General features: G+C 48.2%; 1 protein-coding gene across 1 annotated transcript; it reads right to left on the bottom strand.

The window, feature by feature from the left end:
* Positions 1-2,323: 2,323 nt before the first annotated feature.
* MLYCD (malonyl-CoA decarboxylase) lies at positions 2,324-19,346 on the bottom strand. Its single transcript, XM_054452630.2, has 5 exons — positions 18,764-19,346; positions 11,377-11,489; positions 10,205-10,361; positions 6,113-6,262; positions 2,324-3,542 (listed from the first exon to the last, which is right to left on the bottom strand). The coding sequence occupies exons 1-5, from the start codon at positions 19,289-19,291 to the stop codon at positions 3,009-3,011; spliced, it is 1,482 nt and encodes a 493-aa protein (XP_054308605.1). The 5' UTR covers positions 19,292-19,346; the 3' UTR covers positions 2,324-3,008.
* Positions 19,347-21,637: the final 2,291 nt, after the last annotated feature.

Below are 21,637 nucleotides of genomic sequence, written 5' to 3'. Positions count from 1 at the left end.
GTGCACTGTGTGTTCTCCTGTGCACTGTGTTCTCCTGTGTACTGTGGGTGTTCTCCTGTGCACTGTGTTCTCCTGTGTACTGTGGGTATTCTCCTGTGCACTGTGTGTGTGTTCTCCTGTGCACTGTGTTCTCCTGTGTACTGTGGGTGTTCTCCTGTGCAGTGTGTGTTCTCCTGTGCACTGTGTTCTGTGCACTGTGTGTGATCTCCTGTGCACCGTGTGAATTCTCCTGTGCACTGTGTGCGTGAATTCTGTGCACTGTGTTCTCCTGTGCAGTGTGTGTTCTCCTGTGCGCTGTGTTCTCCTGTGCACCGTGTGTTCTCCTGTGCACTGTGTATATTCTCCTGTGCACTGTGTGTTCTCCTGTGCACTGTGTTCTCCTACGCACTGTGTTCTCCTGTGCACTGTGTGTGCATGTTCTCCTGTGCACCGTGTGGTTCTCCTGTGCACTGTGTGTGTTCTCCTATGCTTTGTGTGTGTTCTATGCACTGTGTTCTCCTGTGCACTGTGTGTGTTCTGTGCGCTGTGTGTGTTCTCCTGTGCACTGTTTGGGTCTCCTGAGCACTGTGTGTGTGTTCTCCTATGCACTGTGTGTTCTATGCACTGTGTTCTCCTGTGTCCTGTGTGTGCATGTTCTCCTGTGCACTGTGTGTTCTGTGCACTGTGTGTGCGTGTTCTCCTGTGCAGTGTGTTCTCCTGTGCACTGTGTGTGCATTTTCTCCTGTGCACTGTGTGTGTTCTGTGCAGTGTGTATTCTCCTGTGCAGTGTTCTCCTGTGCACTGTGTATATTCTCCTGTGCACTGTGTGTTCTCCTGTGCACTGTGTGAATTCTCCTGTGCACCGTGTGTGCGTGTTCTCCTGGGCACTGTGCGTGGTCTCCTGTGCACTGTGTGTGCGTGTTCTCCTGTGCACTGTGTGTGTTCTCCTGTGCACCGCGTGTTCTCCTGTGCGCTGTGTCTGTGTGTTCTCCTATGCACCGTGTGTGTGTTCTCCTGTGCACTGTGTGTGTGTTCTGTGCACCATGTATGTGTTCTCCTATGGCGAGGCACACCTGGCTTTCACCAGAATTTCAGTGATCTGTAACTCACAAAAGGTTAAGAAACTCTGCCTTAGTGATAAATAAAACCGGGAGGGTTACATTTGGCCTAAAGATTAACGTGATGTGATGAGCAGCCTTGCTGGAGGGAGGGCTCCTTGGCCGCAATAGTGAAATGGATTTGAACACTATTCCGAGACCCACCTCAGGAGTGCTAGTTCCTAGTGACTTGGGGATGACTGACATCTACAAACTCCTCTGGTGAGCCAAAGCCTCCACGGATGCCACCTGAGCCTGTCCTCCCAGTGGCCTGTGCGGCGGGAATTCCTATCATCCCCTGTCCACACAGGACAGAACCAGACAGCACAGGTGAAGGACACAGCCAGGAAGGGCGCCACCGGATCCAAAAGGCTGCCGGAGTGATCGGGAATGGGTGATCCATCCATGGCATTCTGGAGGCAGCAGGATAAAGCACAGAAGACTGCTGGTCTTTAAAGTCTAGGCCAAAAGCTAAGCAAAGACGGTAAGGCCCAGCAGGTTTCTGCAGGCCTGAGGGTCTGGGGATGCTTACAGTAAAGAACTCTGCCCGCAGGAAGGGCTGGCAGGTTGCCAGGACTGCAGTGCTTGACCTGCAAGCCACTCTTTCAGAATCAGACCGGAGAACAAGAGGCATGAGACAGCTTCCACCATCACACCGTCTGTCATGAAGCAACATGCCATACGCAGAAGAGAGAAGGGGCCTGGCGGGAGGTGAAAGGCAAGGAAGGCGAGGGACCTGTCTGCCAAACTGAGGACAGCGAGGACAGGGCAATTGCGGACACGCACACACAGACACACAAAGACACACATGCAGATGTGCACATGCACAGAGATGCACTGATACACACAGAGACGCTCGTGCACGTGCACACAGACGTGCACTCATACAGAGACGCTCGTGCACGTGCACAGACGTGCACTGATACAGAGATGCTTGTGCACGTGCACACAGACGTGCACTGATAGACACGCTCGTGCACGTGCACAGACGTGCACTGATACACACAGACACGCTCATGCACATGCACAGGCGTGCACTGATACACACATACACATACACAGACACACAAACACACCTGCCTTCCTCCCACAAGCACAATGACTGCCCCTTCCTTCATCTTTGTTCTCATCCCACACACCCCAGGCTCCTTCATCCCAAACTTCCCGTAGGCTGGCTGGCTGATTCCAGCCTTCCCAGGTCTCTAATCTTGAAGATGACCACCATTACATAATCAGATGTTCAATGCTTTACAGAACAAATGTGTTCTTTACTGTGAAGTTCATTATGAACCTGAATCCCTGATCATTTAAAGCCTATTATCCAACTTATGCCTCAAGCAGCAACATTCTTGTGTTCAACGATTTAACTTACTACACACACCTTGTGCAAAATCACAAACCTTTTCATACATTTATGAGCTTCAGAATTTAACTGGGAAGTGTAGCACAGCCCTTTATCCCTCTGCATTGCATGGTGAGAAATGGCTAAAGCAACCATTGCCGCATTCTGTTTTATGAGCGCAAAGGAACACCTATTCTTATCTGGGCCACTCGCCCTGGTCCTTAGGAGGATGCCGGATCCCCCTGGGATGACAATGGCAGAGGCTGCACAGCTTCCTGAAGATGTAGGTACCACAGCACCAGCCCCGGGCACGGAGCCAGGCCAAGGGCAACGACAGAATCTTCTGGAGACAGCACAGCAACCCACCCATCTGTGTGCACCCGCACCCACAACCGTCTTGCAATGGGTGCATGCCTCGCCCAGGGCAAGGGAAGTTGAGGCCTGGCCTCACAGTGTGGCCTGGCTGCGGGACAAGAACACAGTCAACTTTGGCTTTGCTTGGAAAGCTCCTTCAGATACATAACTCCCGGCCTCTCCTGAAAATGATCATTTTCTTAGCCGGGGCCCTGTGCTTTAGGAGAGGTTTACTGTCAGAGCTTGCTGTTCCTCTGAAACTGGGCCACTAGGCTGAGGACCTGCTCAGAGGCTTTGATGTTCTTGGAGCCGAGGTAGGAGGTGCTGTTGGGGCCTGTCTCCTCCAGGAAGTAGCGGTAGTTGGCCATCAGGCCGCAGGAGCCGGTGATGCCTTTGAGGCTCACATCCGCCATCCAGTTGATGCGCCATAACACCGCCCCGTTCTGAAGGTGGAAGTTGGCCACCGGGTTCAGCGCGTAGCCGCGGTGCTTCTCTCCATACAGGTACCAGGCGCACAGCCTCATCAGCGGAGTCTGCAGCGCCCGCACCAGCTTCTCCGACTGCACCCACTCGCTGCTGCTGAGGAGGAGCTTGAGGGTCTCATTAATGGGGCCACCTGTGATCTCCGAGATTTCCTTACATTCCAAATCTGTAAAGAGTTCATTCCTCCCGTGCTCCTTCGTTTGCGAGTTCAGAAGCCCCAGAAGCCATTTGGTGAATCCAGGTATAGGTGACAGACTCGAAAACACCCCAAGGTGAGGAAACTCTCTCTGTAAAGCATGGTTGGGGTGAAAAGGAAGGCGGAGAAAACACAAATTCAGCAGGTATGTTACCAACAGAGGAGCACCTCTTAACCTACGGCTCATATGCTGCTGTGTAGCGGTCAGAGTGACATCTGATACATGATATTTATCTTCTTTCAAGGAACTTTTTTTTTTTCTCTTAGAGTCAGGGTCTTGCTCTATTGCCCTGGCTGGAGTGCAGTGGCATCATCATGGCTCACTGCAGCCTCGATCTTCTGGGTCCAAGCCATCCTCCTGCCTCGGCCTGTTGAGTAGCTGGGACCACAGGCACACGCCACCATGCCCAGCCAGAAATATTTATCAGGAACCTGATGTGTGCCAGACCCTGGAGGCATCCTGACTCCCCAAGGCAGGGCGTCTCCGTCCCCACCATCCCTTCTCATGTCGGCAAAACCGAGACTAGAGTGTTGGGGGACTTGCCTAAAACCAGACAGCTGGCCAGTGGGGAGTGGGGCTTGGTGCACCACAGCTACTCACTGCAGGCCTTGTCTTTCCCGAACACCAGGCTCCTCCCATGGCCACCTGTGAGGCCCCAGAAGCTACTCTGCTGCTCGGCAGACGAGGGGCCAGGGACTGGTGAGTGAGCGACTAGCTGCCCAGCCACACCACAGTGAGTGCAGAACGGGGTAGAGGGGAGGAGGGGGACGCTGCGGGGATCTCTCCACATCACATGAAACGGTTCAATCGTTATTGTCCCAACTAGATAGAGATCTCATGATCGTTTCAAACAATCTACTACTTTCTGATTATAAACGTAACACACGCTCACTATAGATATATATTTTTTTAAATTAATGACAGAAGAAAATAAAACCATCATACTCCACTACATTGCGAAAACTACTCTCGATAGTCTGCTCAAGTAAACTCCTGGTGTTTCTTGATGCGATTTTTGCATGGGTGAGACATTTTACATTTTGCATTATGAATTTATATCGTGAGCATTTTCTCATTATCATTTAAAATTCAAAAACAGAGAATTTTAACCACAGAGTAATATGAAAAGAGAAGACCATTATGATTTTCCTCACCATGTTCCTCTCGTTGGGCATTCGTGGTAGCTCCCAGGTTTTTTGCCCCCCACCCCCTTTTTTTTTTTTTTGAGACAGTCTTGCTCCCAGGCTGGAGTGCAATGGTACAGTCTTGGCTCACTGCAATCTCTGCCTCCTAGGTTCAAGTGATTCTCCTGCCTTAGCCTCCCGAGTAGCTGGGACTACAGGCATGCGCCACCATACCTAATTTTTGTATTTTTAGTAGAGATGGGATTTCACCACGTTCGCCAGGCTAGTCTCGAACTCCTGACCCCAGGTGATCTGCCTACCTCGGCTGGGATTACAGGCGTGAGCCACTGCGCCCAGCTGTGTTCTGCTTTTGTAAACCCTGACGAGCGCCTCCATGCAGAGGGGCCATTCGTTCCCTTCTGGACTCCCTTTGAGGACTTCTAGGCTGGCCGCCCAGGGGCAGTTAATCGGCACCCTCAGGACAGCTGCTGGGCTAACGCCCAACTCCCCTGAATCCCGGGATCTGCTCCTCCTCTTCCTGCCTTCCTTACCCTGATACATTTCCCCACCCCGCCCTGCTCATCACCACCCTCAGCGAAGACAGAGGAATGAGGAAACTGTGGGAATGAGCTACAGCTCATTGTTACCCGGGGGAAACATGGCGGCGTGGTAATGAAGCCCACACCCAGCTGAATCCTGAGGGCTTCAATTTGAAATTGATTATGAATTTACTAGGAGCATGTCCCCACTCCACACTGTCATCCTCAAAGGAAGGGCTCTGCTGCAGCCATGTGCAGCCCCCAGCGCAGTGAACACCCTGCTCAGAGCCAGTCATTAGCAAACATCTAGCTACTGCACCTAATCATTAGATTCTACTCATTGGAATTTATCCAAGTCCCTGATGAGGTTGGTGGTTTTTGAAAACCTAGGCCTGGAGTGAACATCAACTTTCTGATGTAGGATGGTTAATATGTTTTTCACAGGGCAGCAAAGAGAGGAGAGTTAGATCAAAACTAAGCCGATGCATTTACCTTCCAGCTGTCTGGTCTCACCTCAGCACTCCCTCACAGGCCGTGAGAAGGCCCAAGCTAAGAGCACATCAGGTGTCAGAGGCCCTGAGAGTGTGGGCAGGGGCAGGGGGAGGACAGGTATGGTAGGATGACTACCAGCTGTGCCATCTGGCTGGGACATTTCAGAGTGACACTTACACCAGGATGACACATGAAATCAAGAGTGCCCTGAGCAGGTCAGAATGAGGTCGCCCTAGAGAGAGCTGATGACCTCAGAACACAACTGTGTCTTGCAGGCAACTGGGCGGCTGGGTTGAAGGCCTCTCTTAGCATCATTCTCATCTCTCTGGGAGACTCATGGCTCCTAGGAGTTGCCAAGGGGCCTCTGGCACCTTTTCTACTCCCTGCCCCTCCCTTTAGCTCCTGTCTTCATCTGTGTCCCTCATGGCACCTGACACCCCACGAGGTTCGCCGACCTGACCACATGGAAGCCAAGCGTGACTGGGGCTCCCCGCGTGTCGCTTACCTGCAACTCCTTGACGACTCGCTTTATGAGGAATGTTCCCAGCTCCACCCCTTGGAGTCCCTGCTGGGTCAAACTGATGGAATAAAAGATGGCAGCAGCAATTTTTTTCTTCTCTTCTGTTTCTGATGGAGGACGTTCTTTCACGATTGCCTGGAAAACAACAACGATGGTTCTAAGGATGGCTTGGCCGCTCTGCAGCCCACGCGGCAAGCCTGTTGCTGGGACCAGAAGACAATTCTCAGAGCACTGAAGGAGTGGAAGAGACCTCGGCTCCCCAACTGGGGTTCAGGCTACAGAGCCTAAAAGCTGCTCTGTTTTGAAAACTCTCTAGAGGAGGCGACTCCACAGCGTGCCTGGGAGTCCTCAGCGCTGCATCGTTTCCGCCATTTTGAATTTTTCATGCAAACTTTGTTGAAGAGCAACGTATGCCCGTTTCCGTCTCTTTTAGGCCCTTGTGCAAACAAAAACTTGCTCCATAAACTCTCCGGCCAACACTCAGCGATAACACACGGATCCTTCAGACCAAACAGCTCCAGTTCCTTCAGCTTCTCCTAAAGGACTAATGTTTCCCACCACTAAATTGTTTTTCCTCCTTTTCTCTGAACCCTAGGTTTTTCAAATTTCTCAAGAGGCCATAAGCAGTCCTGTATAATTTTCTTTTAGGAAATATACCTTTGTTTGACTTTTTCATGTACCTTTTGGGTTTTGTGCCATTTTTGTTTTTCCTAAATGGTAACACATTTGCAGACATCCCTGCGAGGCATTCTAAGAAACGAGCTAGACTGGGAAGTAGCTTAGCTGAAGTCTGAGTTTATTGCCTCTCATTCTGACGGCAGCGTTTTCTAATCCCTTATACTCTGAAGCATAATCCTTAATACTCCAAAGCTCACTGGATAACAGTGGAATAGCAGGGGGCTACCTTTTCATTTGCTTTGAAGCAGGTACACTAGCTTACTTTTGAAGAACCCATTTAAACTATTTTAACTTCTACCAGCTACCTTCGATTCTGGAAGTAGGAGTGTTTAGCTCAGACTGCATAGATGAGGTCTCGTAGTCAGTCCATGAACTGTCTGAAATTGCGTATGGAGGCTGGGCGTGGTGGCTCACGCCTGTAATCCCAGCACTTTGGGAGGCCCAGGTGGGCAGATCACAAGGTCAGGAGATCGAGACCACCCTGGCTAACACGGTGAAACCCCATCTCTACTAAAAATACAAAAAAATGAGCCGGGCGTGGTGGCGGGTGCCTGTAGTCCCAGCTACTATGGATACTGAGGCATGAGAATGGTGTGAACCCGGGAGGCGGAGCTTGCAGAGAGCTGAGATCATGCCACTGCACTCCAGCCCGGGCACAGAGCGAGACTCCGTCTCAAAAAAAAAAAAAAAAAAAGAAAGAAAGAAATTGTGTATGGAATGTGTGAGTCTATGCATATCTGCCCTGAGGAAAACATCCTCAGCATTTTTCCCTCCAGATTCTTAACAGGGTCTGTAACTCCGACAAAGTGAAGAAATGCTGCTGTGAGGAAAGGGGGAGAGCTCCCGATACGAAGGACATATCCTCCGAGGCCCGAGAGGGGCCTGCTGTCCTGCACCGTGCTCTATGGAAGAGCTCTGTGGTTCACAGAACAGAGCTCACTTCACATCACTCCCAGGCTTATCTCCTATCTTTTTCTTTCTCTTTTTTTTTTTTTTGAGACGGAGTCTTGCTCTGTCGCCCAGGCTGGAGTTCAGTGGCACGATCTCGGCTCACTGCAACCTCTGCCTAGTGGCAAGTGATTCTCATTTGTGTCTCAGACTCCCAAGTAGCTGGGGCTACAGGTGCACACCACCACACCCGGCTAATTTTTGTATTTTTAGTAGAGACGGCGTTTCGCCATGTTGGCCGGGCTGGTCTGGAACTCCTGACCTCAGGTGATCCGGCTGCCTCCTCGGCCTCCCGAAGTGTTGGGATTCCAGGCGACAGCCACCGCGCCTGGCTCTCCTTTGTTTTTTAAGAAGTCTGCAAGTTATCTTGTGATTCCTCATGCAAAAATCCCAGCAATCTTTTTTTAAAGTTTTCAAAATAAAAACAAAAGTTTCTTCGGTTATACAAGTGAGGCATGTATAATGTCAAACAGGCAAAAAATTTATAAAGCAAAGTGAATAAAACAAAAAGAGGCAAAAAAAAAAAACCACCATGCATAAAAAAAAAAATAACCAATTACTCCAAAATCTAATCTCCATGCCTGTTGCTACTGCCCTTTTGATGAACAGCTTTCTAGGCCTGTCTCAGAGGCTCTCGGTACGCACACAAATGTACACAGGACTGCGTACCCACGCACATTCTCACGTGCCCTTAGAGTCAGGATGTGAGCTGGGTCTGAATTCCAGTTCCACCCTTACTCGCTTGATGATCATGGGTAAGTTGCAGATGTTCCCCTAAGCCTCAGTTTTCTCATAACAATACCTAAATCAGCTGGGCGCGGTGGCTCACGCCTGTAGTCCCAGCACTTTGGGAAGCCACGGTGGGCAGATCACCTGAGGTCAGGAGTTTGAGACCAGCCTGGCCAACATGGTGAAATCCCATCTCTGCTAAAAATACAAAAAAATTAGCTGGGCATGGTGGCACATGCCTGTAGTCCCAGCTACTCGGGAGGCTGAGGCAGAAGAATCGCTTGTACCCGGGAGGTGGAGGTTGCAGTGAGCCGAGATAGCACCACTGCACTCTAGCCTGGGCAAGAAGAGCAAAACTCCGCTTCGAAAAAAAAAAAAAAACACCACCACCACCTAAATCACAGGGTGCTCAAAGCAATAACACACAAAATGTGCTTCACAGACTGACAGGCACAGAGCACATACTCAACAGATATTATTAATATTATTCATAAGACCACACCATACACATGCTACTGTGTAAACCTGAACTTCTCCTCAACAATAAGTCAAGGCTGGCTTTCCATGTCAAAATATAAACCTACAACAATATTTAAATACATGCACAGATATCTGATGTACGCGAGGCCGCGCCACGTGTCTACACCGCCCTCCTGGAGCCCATTCTCTCCTGATGGACCCTAGGTTATCATCTCCAGCCTTCTGAACTGTCAGCAATGCTGCAGGAATAGCCATCTGACTCTCAGGGCTGAGCATCTCCGCAGGAGAAGTTCCTAAGAGTGGAACTGTTAGGCCAGAAGGAATGCACATTCTGAATTTTCATCCATGTTGCCAAATTGCCCTCAGAGAAGTCAGAATGGCCCCCAGTCCCACCAAGAGGGCGTCGGAGTGTGACTCTTTCACACACAAACATTGTAAGGGAATGTGTTTCTCCTTGGTGATCAGGAATGTTGCTCATTTGCCCTACTCAGCTTCTCTAACTTCTCAGCAGGACACCTGCTTAGGGCACCTACCTTGTGACGGGCCATCATCCACTTAGCTTCCTAACAGCCCCTCATGTCCTCTTGGTCTGAGCAAACCTACACTGCCCCAGGGGTCTCATGCTCCCTGCCACTTGTCTTTAGCACTCCTATTTCCAGACCCTGCAATGTGTTCCCTGGTTCTTCTGCCCCCATGGGCCTGCAGGAGTGTTTCAGACATTCTTGCCAAACTCATCCATGAGCAGAGCAGCTTGCCACAGGACGGGGCTATAAACCACAAGTCCCATAACCTCTACTCGCCAAGGAGTGTCCTGGGCCCACATCAGGCATAAGGGATGGAGTGCCTCTTTCAATTTGCTAATCAAGTATCTTTCAAAACTCCCCACAGGCACTTAACAAAAGCTGTAAAGGTGAACCATGTATGAACCAGGTATCTGTCTCTTCTTCCTTCACAATTATTTTCTGCCTCACTAAGATGTTCTGTGATAGACTTTAACTGTATCTGAACCTAAGATCAACACAGCCAGATGAATGCTCACCTTGCTCCATAACTGTCTGCCTGCTACACTTCTACACTCTACACCTACAAATCTAGAGATTTTATTTAACCAATTTAAAAAAGCCCAAAACATTTGAAGAAAAAAAAAAAAAGAGGGTAAAATCAAGTAAAAATAAAACAAAACAAAAACACAAGGGGCTCTGTGGGGTGCCTATCTTGTCCCAAATTGACCATCGCAGGTACCTGGATGTTGCTGGAGATGTCACCAGTCAGTGCCACGTGCAAAACGACCAGGGGCTCCCCAGGGGTCGAACAGTGAGAAAAGAAGTAACATCTTCTGTAGGGCCCAACGCGGCGCTTCATGTCCATCCAATTTTTTACAGGATGCACAGCCTCAGCCCTGGGGCGAAATTTATAAAGAGATAAGACAAATGCATAATTCACAAGCAACGGCTGCTGACTCCTATTCATACTATTCGTCTAAGTCAAACAAGTTCTTTAAATAGAGCTTTAATGGACTCTTCTGGAAAATTCAAAGAAAGTCATTTTCATGAGAAACAGCACCCACTGAAAGGAACTACAGTGAATGACCATTTTACACACAAACTGTGCTCCAATTTTAATCCCAGTTTTAAGAGGAGTTTGTGAGGCTCTGGGGAAGGATTCATGCAGATGTTCACGTGAAACCTAATCAAATGCTTGGTGTTGAACACTGTGTCTTTTCTTTCCTCGGGATCTCTGTGAAGCCTTGTCAGTGCTGCAATCAGGGGGCTCATCTGGTGTCTTCCAGCAAGCTCACCCCACCGCTATTTTGTGAAATAGCAGCAAGCACTGTCAGCCCTTTGAATTGAATTGGTTACATTTCAAACAGGACACTTTTCAAACCTTGGATTCCATGGGACAACATGTAATGTGAAAATGCCTACGTGCAAAGGTTGTGAGGGCACCATGACATGCTAGCCTGTGTTATACTGGGTCCTGGATGTAACACACGATGTAGTTTGTTTAGAGATTTTAACCCAGGGAGAAATCTTAACCACCACGTGGGCTAAATGCTGTTTTGATTATGAATGTAAATGCTTGGTCCAGTGAGTTTCTACAACTCTGATCATGGGGTCTTGGGACGAGAGAAAATGGGTGTGTTTGCTTTAAATAAGAGGACACAAATAAGACCTCATGCGCAGGTCACTGACAGATGCATCAGTTTCTCTTGGTACCCTTTCCTCTTCCTCCATGATCTTCGTATCATGTGTGGTGACAGCTGCAGCATTTGCAAATACTGTGTTTGGATTTTATTAGACTTGAAATAAACTGTACATGTGAATGGAGACAGGTTAGCTTTTAGCCAATATAAAACATATATAAATATATATGAAAAATATATTTACAAAGAAAATGAAAACCTTAATACTTACTCACTGATTTTCTGAAGCACTTCACACGGTGAATGCCAGGTAACCCGTTCTAGGTTCAGGAACCCAGAGGAAAACCATTCTGAGAGCATTCCCTTCAGTACCCCATTCATTTCCTGAAAAGGAGAAGATAAATCCCAGGCCTTCAATGCGCAACAGATCAAGCCCATCTCTGTGTTGTGGTCAGTGCAGGGAATGAAAACGTTCAAGCACGATACAGAAGCAACTGTGCAAGACGATTCTCCAAACAGCTTTTCCCAAGATTCCTCTGTCAGACTCTCACCTCAAACCAAGCCAGGCTTTCATTCAATGCTCTATTTAGACTTAACTACTTCAGTCTGTTAAGACCTCTGAATGGAAACAATTCAATTTGAACTAAGTTGCCCAAATCAAATAATATGTTCCAATTCGTTCACCATAGTGAGCATACTAATCATATAAAATCAACATAACAATGAAAGATGCACTGTAAGGGAAACACTAAGACAGCAAGGGTGTCAACAGCACTGTCCTCATCCTCTCGGGAACCTTCTTTGATACGTCAAAACATTACGCCTACATTTCCTAAGAAAAACAAGTACTTGGCTCAGGAAACCTATTTCATCAACTCAGAGATGTACATTTTCATATTTTAACATCTCTCAAGTCAGGATGCATCTTTCGAATGATGGCGGGTCACAGTCTAATTGGCAGCATTTTTTTTTGAGAGACGGGGTCTCACTCTGTCACCCAGGCTGGAGTGCAATGGCATGAACACGGCTCACTGCAGCCTTGACCTCCTGGGCTCAAGTGGTCCTCCTGTCTCAGCCCCCCAAGGAGCTGGGACTGTAGGTGAGCGCCACCAAGCCTGGATAATTTTTTTTTGTATTTTTTGTAGAAATGGGGTTTTGCCACGTTGCCCAGGGTGGTCTTGAGCTCCTGAGCTCAGGCAATCTGCCTGCCTTGTCCTCTCAAAGTGCTGGGATTACAGGCGTCAGCCACTGTGCCCCGCCGTAACTGGCAGCATTTTTAACCTACCTTAGAGGGACGTAAAATAATAGTGTGTCTGGCAACCAATGCATTTCAGAGTTGACGAAATTATCCTAATTTTGCTTCACTTATTTATATTGTATCTACTTCCAAAAATGATGTGAATTGACTTGACCCAAGATACATCTGCACTGAAGCTTTTCCAGCAAGAGCAGAACACAAGGCCCCGAGCAGGAGCAGCGTCATCTCGGTGCTGCCTGCACAACCACGGCTTGTTGTTCCCCAGTGGCTGTATCCCTTTTCTTCCAAATTAACAGAAGCCTCACTTTTCAGCTAGGGACACAGCTGTCCAGAACAAAGATTGCACTGCGGCTGGGGGCAGCCATGTGACAGAGTTCTGGCCAAGGAGGGGTAAGCAGAGGTCTCCTGCAGCCACTTTGGGGAACTTGAAAAGACAGCAGGAGCAGGCCCTTGGCCCATCTTTTTCTTTGTCCTTTCCACTGCAGACTGGAAGGCGGTGTGATGGCTGGCACTGGAGCAGCCATCCTGGGCCACGGTGTGGCTTTGGAGATGGTTTTTCTGGGCAGAGCAACAAGATTCAAGTCTGGATCCACCAAGAGCACCAAAGAGCAGAATCAGCTCTGGGCTGCCCACCTCTAGACTTTCACATGAGAGACAAACTTCCGTCATATTCAAATCACTGTTATTTTGGGTCTTTGTTACTCATAAACTACATATTAACAGATCCACTGAACATTATTATTAAATAACAGTAAACATCTCAGGACATCTGATACAAGAATGACCTTCTGAATCTCTCTATAAGGGTCACGAAGAACACAATGGGCAACACCTATAAGAATGGCTTTACAACAGCTACAATTTTTTTTGTTGTTGTTGAGAGACGAAGTCTTGCTCTGTCACCCAGCCTGGAGTGCAGTGGTGCAATCTCGGCTCACTGTGACCTCTGCCCCCTGGGTTTAAGCGATTCTCCTGTCTCAGCTTCCAAATTTTATAGAAAAATTTTACATTTTAATCCCTGTTAAAGGGTGAAAGGACTCAGAACTTTGTCGCATGAGGAAGAGTTGCAGGTTTTGCGGTGATGGCTCAGAGAAGTTTTCGGAAGGAGGTGAGGTCTCCTTTTACATGTTTAAGCACTAGGGCACGAAAGAGGCAACAAATTTGTTCTGTGTGACCCCATGGGGGCTGGGGAAGGAAATCTAGGACTGCCTGGTGGAAGTCATGGGCAGTCAGACGTGGACTCAATTTAGTGTAAAGAGGAACTTTTGAATAGCTGGAGCTGTCCACAGAGGTCATCCTGGGAGACGGTGACCCTCAGCACTGGAAGTCACCAAGCACAGGTGGACAGAACTCAGCGGAGCTGTTTGAAAGGGGATTTAAGCATTGGATAGACAGCTGGACCAGACGATCTTTGCAATTCCTTTTAACTCTATATTCCATCACTGAATCTCCTTTACTTGGTTGTAAACTCCATAAAGGCAGGGTCCACTTCTGATTCATTTCTATGGTTCGCAAAGCATTCACTAATAGATGGATATCAAATGAAAAAGATGGAAAAATGGAATGAATGGTGATTAAGAAGTAGCAAGAGGGGAGGATGAGAGAGATTGTTTGCTAGATGACACAGAATGGCCCTTTATAAAACTGTATTTTCTGCATTTGACTACAGCAATCCTTAATCTTTCTGGGATCCTCTCACACTCTTGAGTATGTGCTAAAAACCACAGGTCCTACCCCTAGAACATTGCAAATACATTAATAAAATTGTGCATACATTTTCCTGGGGTTCATGGACTCCTCTGATACTTATCTATGGACCATCCCAGGGGCCAGGAGGGCTTCTGTACCCCAGTTTAGGAACGGATGAGCTGAGCTCTGCGTAAGAGGTACTGGTATCTGTCTTACGTTCGTGACAGGAAAAAAGCTGGAAATACCCAGTTTTACTATCAATTTAATATTAATTATGAAAGAAATGGTTTGGCTGATGAAAGCTCCTCCCCTACAAATCTCTTCATTCTATTTTGGGCTCCTGACAGCTACAAAATGTGACACTGGTACACGAGAACTGGGAATCTAGGCTAAAGGTTAGAAGTCTCCGTTGCTCAGTTCTAACACCGGCAGCAGCTGTTCAGGCTGGGATGAGCCACAGCACGCGGCAACGTTGCTGGGATACAAACACCAGGGAAAGAGGCCTCTGCGACTTGTACGTGCATTAATTCAGGTACCATTTATCACCAATACAAGACTGAGAAACATAACTGTGGGGAATATCCTGGTGATGCTAAGGGCAGCGACAGTTCTCAGTGTATTCTGCTGGAGTGCTTCTTATTTTTTTTTCAGAGGCAGGTCTTGCTCTGTTGCCCAGGCTGGACTTGAACTTCTGGGATCAGCTGAACCTCCCAAGTAGTAGGGACTACAGGTGCGTGCCACGGCACCCGGCTCTGTGTATTCTGTATTGTTAATTCCATTGACTTGTATGACCCTGTTTAGACCAGTCCACTTTTCCTTTTAAAAGAGAAACTGGTTCCCTCTCTTTTGAAGCTCTATCAAGATCTGCTTATTTTGGTATGTGAAGAAAAGTTACCTTCCCTTGTCCAGAAGCCCTGTGCTGGGGAAGGGAGGGTAGAGTCATGGATGAGGGTAGCACTGCAGAGGCTGAGAAATTTGGGGACAATTCCCACTCACATAAGCTGCCACTCCGCAGGTGTACACTTTATACTATGGGTACACTTTCTTATCTACAAATAAGTATTATTTAGCATAGCTAAGCACAGAATTTACTAGAACCAACAAGGAGTACTCAGTTAACTAAAAGGCAGAGGGTACACAGGTGTCTAGCATGGCCGGGTGGCTGTGGCAGTGGGAACCAGGTCCCTTCTCTAGTTTCTGTGCCTCTGTTAAGGTTTGAGCACCTCTCATTCCACCCTAACTCCAAGGTCCAAACCGCCCATCAGGAACCCTTTCCATGAATTAAAGGCCAACCTCCCTCGAGTGCCCACAAATCACTGAACCTCGCTCAGACCTTCCCCTCTACTGGGGACTCGACTCGGTTTCACTGGGATTTCACCTCTAAGAAACTGAAGTCATCAACCAACTGGGCCTCTGGAGAAAAACAAAAAGCCTATAAACCACCATCCCCCAGACACATCACATGCTCATACCCACACCTACTATGCAACCACAGGGACACACATACCTACAAACTCCTCTACGTTCAGGAGGCCACAAATCCAGGCAGTAATAAGCCTCCAAACTCACTCGGACCAGAGGAAAAGAACATTTTAAAAAGTTAAGAACGCAGCCGGGCACAGTGGTTCACATCTGTAATTCCAGCATGTTGGAAGGCCAAGGCAGGCGGATCATCTGAGGTGAGGAGTTCGAGACCAGCCTGGCCAACATAGCGAAACGCCATCTCTACTAAAAATACAAAAATTAGCCAGGCGCGTTGGCAAGTGCAAGTAATCCCAGCTACTCGGGAGGCTGAGGCAGGAGAATCACTTGAACCTGGGAGGCGGAGGTTGCAGTGAGCCAAGAGTGCGCTGCTATACTCCAGCCTGGGCAACAGAGAAACACTCTGTCTCCAAAAAAAAAAAAAAAAAGGTAAGATAAAAAAAGTAGATCGGATCATACCACATTAAGTGATCCTGGTGACAGGTTACAATATCAGATCCCAATTGATAGTTTATAGGTACAGAACAATCTAACTGTATTCTAAGTCTTATTTAAATGACAGGGATTAAAAAAAAATTACATCTGGGCTCACACCTATCTATAATCCCAGCACTTGGGATTGGAGGATTGCTTGCTTGAGGCCAGGAGTTCAAGACCAGCCTGGGAAACATAACAAGAAAAAACATAAACAAAAAATATAAACAAAAAAACCATAAACAAAAACCCATATATATATATATACACACACACACACACACACACACATACACATACATATATATGTGTATATATGAGAAAACTTAACTATGTAGAACAAGGGAAGGGGAAGGGAATTAATAGGTTCAGCTACTAACAGTTCCATGCACTGAATATAAGGCTGGGGTTTCTAGGTAAAGAAATGGAAGGGGCACAACAAAGCAATCACAGAAAGGCACCTGCAGCCATTATGTCCAAACCATATGCAGAGGCAAAGATCAGGCTGCCGTTATTCACTCTGTTTGATAAACATCTCTGGTCCACAGGACTTTTGGCCTAGTATTACAGTATGCAATGTTATTTTCCCTTATGTATATAGACAGCCTTGGTCAAAAAGCAAGGAAACTTGTGAATGTCTGAGGACTCAGCAGCCTCTGTATTTCCCAGGGGCCAGCTCCTTTCTCTCAACAGTCAAGTCTGGATATGAGTGTGTTCAGTTGCCATAAAACGTGTTCCTTTCCAATGATGCACTAACCAAGAGTTTTCTTGAGTGGGGAAGAACAAAAGGATGTATTCCACAACATCTCACAGAACCAGAGATTTCAGAATTGGACCGGATGTGAGAAATCAATGAGGGACAAAGTTGTCCAAATGTCTGATATGAGGACCCTCTCAGCTGCGCAGAAACCTTTCAAGTCCTTCATGGCTTCCTCTCAGGCTCACAAATCTATGACAGAGTGTGGGGCAGTCTCACCTCCACACAAATGCTGAATGATTAGTGTGTCAAGTGTGTCTTATGCCAGGACACCCAGGAATCTATTGCAATGATTCATTCATCATTCTGCTATGCAAGAAATTTAAAGACAAGTTTCCCAGTTTTCGAGGAGCTGATCATTTACTTGGGGGGATGATATATTGCAAGTACTATGTCCAACTGTGGATCAGAAAAGCTCAGCTATTCAGACTAGGCTTGAGCCCAGAACATGATAATTCAACACAGTAAGAATTCATGACTGATTCTGTGTCATGCAATTAGCAACTGTGGGCTTTCTGTCTGAGAATCTTATGGCCAAAGATGCCTGGCCCTCAGTAACACTTAGCACTGTAAATTAACCAACTATCATGGGGAATCAAATCACGGCCACTGTTGTCTCTCTTGACATTAATCCCATACTTAATTATGCCCAATTTTATGCATCTAAGTATCCAAAAAAGAAAGTTTCTAATAAACATCTGATTAACAGTAAGACAGTGATATAAAGCGTAGTGCAAATAACCCTGGATTTGGGTGGGTGATCAGCAAGAGCTTTTTGCTCTGAATTTAAGGACAAGTCACACAACCTCAGCATGTTCTCCTTTACTGTAAAAGGGATACGTGTTATCACCCACGTAAGACTGAAGGAATGAAAACTATTAAACCAGTATTAGAGTTCTTAAATGGGTCAAGTCATAATCATTCAAGTGTTCAATTTTTTTTTAAACACCAACTGCACACAACAAACTTCTGAATGTCCAAAACCTCCTGAAACATTTACATCATTTTTCGTTCATTAAAAGGGCAGGTTAAGCCTGCGCCACATGGTGAAACGCCCTCTCTACAAAAAAAACACAAAAATCAGCCGGGCATGGTGGCCTGCGCCTGTAGTCCCAGCTACTCAGGAGGCTGAGGTGGGAAGACTGCTTGAGCATGGGGAAGTCGAGGCTGCAGTGAGCCGTGATAGCACCACTGTACTCCAGTCTGGGCAACACAAATAAAAATAAAAAAAGGGCAGGTTAGTTTTTCGCCGTATTTAATACTAACAGTATAAAAGAAGAGTATATGTTGCTCTAGGCCTTCTTTCGGGTCATAATCATTTAAATCTCAAAGTATGTAACTGCATCTAACATGAATGAACTGTGCTAATGCCTGATTACCTCAAGTCAACTGAGAATCATCACATTAAGTACTGAACTCACGGAGTTAAATGCCCTCCCAAAAGTCATGGAGCACAGAGAAGGCCAGAAGCCATGGAGACTCCTGGGTGGTGGTGGTGACCTTGAGTCCTATTTACCTTTGTGCATTTCACAGGACTTCTCAGGACAATGTCTCACACATAGCGGGTGCCCAATGAACTTCTGAACCACCATCCAGGGTCTCAGAAGACTGCCTGATGCTCAGTCCGATACTCTAGTTCAGGTATACCATATAGATGAAACACTTCTCAGCTATAATAATTTAAAGAGACTGTACAGCACACACTAATCAGGTACGAGAGGTGACAGTTACCTTAAAGGCCACCAAGTGCTGAGTATTTAGTAAACACTATACAAGTGAGGACTTCAAGGACAGACTGGAGGGAGGCGGGGGTGTGCTCTGACGAGGCCAGGACTCAGCGTGGGAAGGGGACACAGCTGGCGGGCGGTAACTGCGGGCGAAGTGAGCATGGTTTCAGGCAGGGAAGGCGGGGTGTGTGGGACTTGGAAGGGGCAAGTGAGGACTACTCGAGGAGGGCGGCCAGTCCGCGCTGCCGGGGGGTCGAGGGCGGCCCCTTACCCGGACGTCCGGCCCCTCCACCAGCTTGAGGGCCTGCGCCTCCAGCAGATCGGCCCGCAGCTGCACCAGGAAGCGCACGCCGCCGTCCAGCTTGCTGATGTGGTGGAAGAGGCCGCGATAGCGCGGCACCAGCGCGTAGCGCAGCCGGTCCTCGGCCTGCAAAAGCACCGCCGCCTCCCGCTGCTGCTGGCGCAGATGGAGCACGCCGGCGCTCTGCTCCGCCACCTGGCCATGGTCCACGCCGAAGCCCCGCGCCAGGCGGCCCAGCAGCTCGGCCCGCTCGGCCGTCTCGGCCAGCCCACCGTAGAAGCTCACGAAGTCCGCGCACTGACCCTCGGCGGGCGCCGGTGTCTTCTCGCGCAGCTCGTAGGCCGGCGTCGGCGGCACCGCGCGGCGCAGCAGCTCGTCCATGGCCCGCTCCAGGGCGCCGGCCGCCTGCCCGCTCGCCAGCCGGGGCCCGGGCGGCCGCGGGGGGCACCGCAGCGGGAGAAAACGCCTGGCCGTCAAGCCTGGCCCGAGGCCTCGCATGGTGCCGGACAACAGCTGCTGAGGGGGGAACGCCGCAGCCGCGGCCGCGCTTCCGGCTTCCGGCGCGCGCCGGTCCCATTGGCCGAGGCCGCTGTCCCGGCTGGGGAGGCGGCCAATAGCGGGGCGGGGCGGTGGGGGCGAGGCGGCGGGGGCGGAGCGGCTCTGGCGGCGGCCGGAGGCCAAATGTGGCCAAAGGTTACCGCCCTGTGGCTGGGCTGCCTCGGGGCCCGGCTCCGCTCGGCTGGCGGCTTGTACTCCGGTCCTAACACCTGGCCGCCTAAAGGCAACGGCCCAGCCCCTCCTCTCTTTCCCGACTGCACTGCACAAGTGCCGCCTCCTCTCCAGATCCGAGCGTCTCCAGCCTCCCGGTGCATTAGATCACCTGGGAACTCCTGCACCCGAGGATTCCTGGGCTCCGAAATCAGAATCCTAGAGATTCAGATTCAGTGTGTTTGGGAGGAGCCAAGGAATCTGCTTGCTTAAGAGGTGTTTGTGGCAATCCTCTGGCATGGTAGGTAGCCTTTGACCCCTGCCTAGGCACTCACCATTCGCGTCAGTGTCTTACACACATAACTCCCAGAGCCAAGGAGGTTGGAGGGGGTGTGAGTGTGTGTGGAAAGAGAATATGTCTAATGTATGCATGTATGTACACATATGCACGCATATACACATGCATATGTATGTAAGAGAGACATAGAGACAGAGAGGCTGATGGAAAGCCATACCCTTGAGCAAATGCCAGAATGAGGCAAAGAGTTTTCTTTGAAATAGTTTTCAGATAATTGCAGTTATCAAGAGAGATTTATTTTGTCCTCTAGAAAGATAGGCCTGAACTCTAGTTCCCCCTCCTTCCCCAATCCATTACAATGTGTAGAAGAGAATGTCACATACCAGCCATGTCTCTCACATGCAAAATTGCAGGAGGCATTAGGAACACAGTGGGATTTTGTTCCACTCTGATGGAAATATGGCATCTTTGGTTGGAGGGTGAGGGAGCCATGTACTTGGTTGACTATGTCTAGGTGCTAGGATTTCTATAGGTAGAACCCTTTGGTGCAGGTCTTGCCGTATAAAAGACACCTGGAGGTAGTTCTGTATGAGGACAGCCTTTGCTGGGTGTGTCTCATCTTATGGGGCACGAAGAAACTACGTTTGGCTCATTCTGCCAAGACACAGACACACAAAACATTCTGAAAGCCTAGTGGTGGCTTTTGAGCACACCTCTCCGTTCCTCTTTTCTAAGAAGTGGTGAAACCATATTGCCAGCTGGCTAAGCAAGTTGGTCTGGTCCAAGCTCTGGTGTTTGTCTGTTTGCCTTGTCGAGTGAGCTCTTGTCTGTCCTAGGATACTCCTACCTTGCTTTAGGAATCTTGTCTTGAAAGCTTGACTTTGCTTAAGCATTTGCTAAGTGTAGTACTCCCACAACCCTGTTCTTTCTCAACTTTCCCAGTGCCTTCCTTTTTATGTAATTTCTGGCTTCTGGTTTTTTTTTCTCTGTGTTTATACTTTTTTCTCTAGGTGTCAACAGCCATCCTCTGCTTTTTCCCACTCATGTCCTTATTTCAAAAGACTGCCCCAATCCAAAAATGAAATTAAGGAAACAATTCTATTTACAACAACATCTGAAAGGATAAAAGAAACATGTTTAACCAAGGAAATGTGAGACTGGTAGATGGAAAACCACAGAACAGTATTGAAGGAAATTAAAGAAGATCTAAACAAATGGAATGGTCCATGCATGGTTCATGGATTGGAAGATGTAATATTGTTAATACAGCTAATACGGTTTGGATCTGTGTCCAACCAAATCTCATGTCTAATTGTAATCCCCAGTGTTGGAGGTGGGGCCTGGTAAGAAATGATTGGATCATAGGGGCAGAGTTCTCATAAATGGGTTAGCACCATCCCCCCTTGGTACCCTACAGTGAGTTCTCAGGAGATCCGGTTATTTAAAAGTGTGCATCACCACCCCCTCTCTTTCTCCTGCTCTGGCCATGTGAAGCTCCGCACTCCCCCTTTGCCTTCTGCCATGAATGGAAGCCTCCTGAGGCCTCCCCAGAAGCAGAAGCCACTATGTCTTCTGTACAGCTTGTGGGACCATGATCCAATTAAACCTCTTTTCTTTATGAATTACCCAGTCTCACGTATTTCTTTATAGCAGCGTGAGAACAGACTAATACAATGGCAATACTCCCCAAATTAACCTACAGATCTAATACAATCCCTATTAAAATTTCAACTGCCTTTTTTTTTGCAGAAATAGGAAAACATATTCTAATATTTATGTACAAATGCTAGGGGCCCTGAGTGGCCAAAACAATCTTTAAAGAGAAGAACAAGCTTACT

This window comes from Pongo pygmaeus, chromosome 18, assembly GCF_028885625.2.
Source record: "Pongo pygmaeus isolate AG05252 chromosome 18, NHGRI_mPonPyg2-v2.0_pri, whole genome shotgun sequence".
In the NCBI taxonomy this organism is placed as follows: Eukaryota; Metazoa; Chordata; class Mammalia; order Primates; family Hominidae; genus Pongo; species Pongo pygmaeus.
The sequence above is the reverse complement of the archived record's forward strand: the minus strand, read 5'-3'. Positions and strand labels throughout refer to the sequence as shown.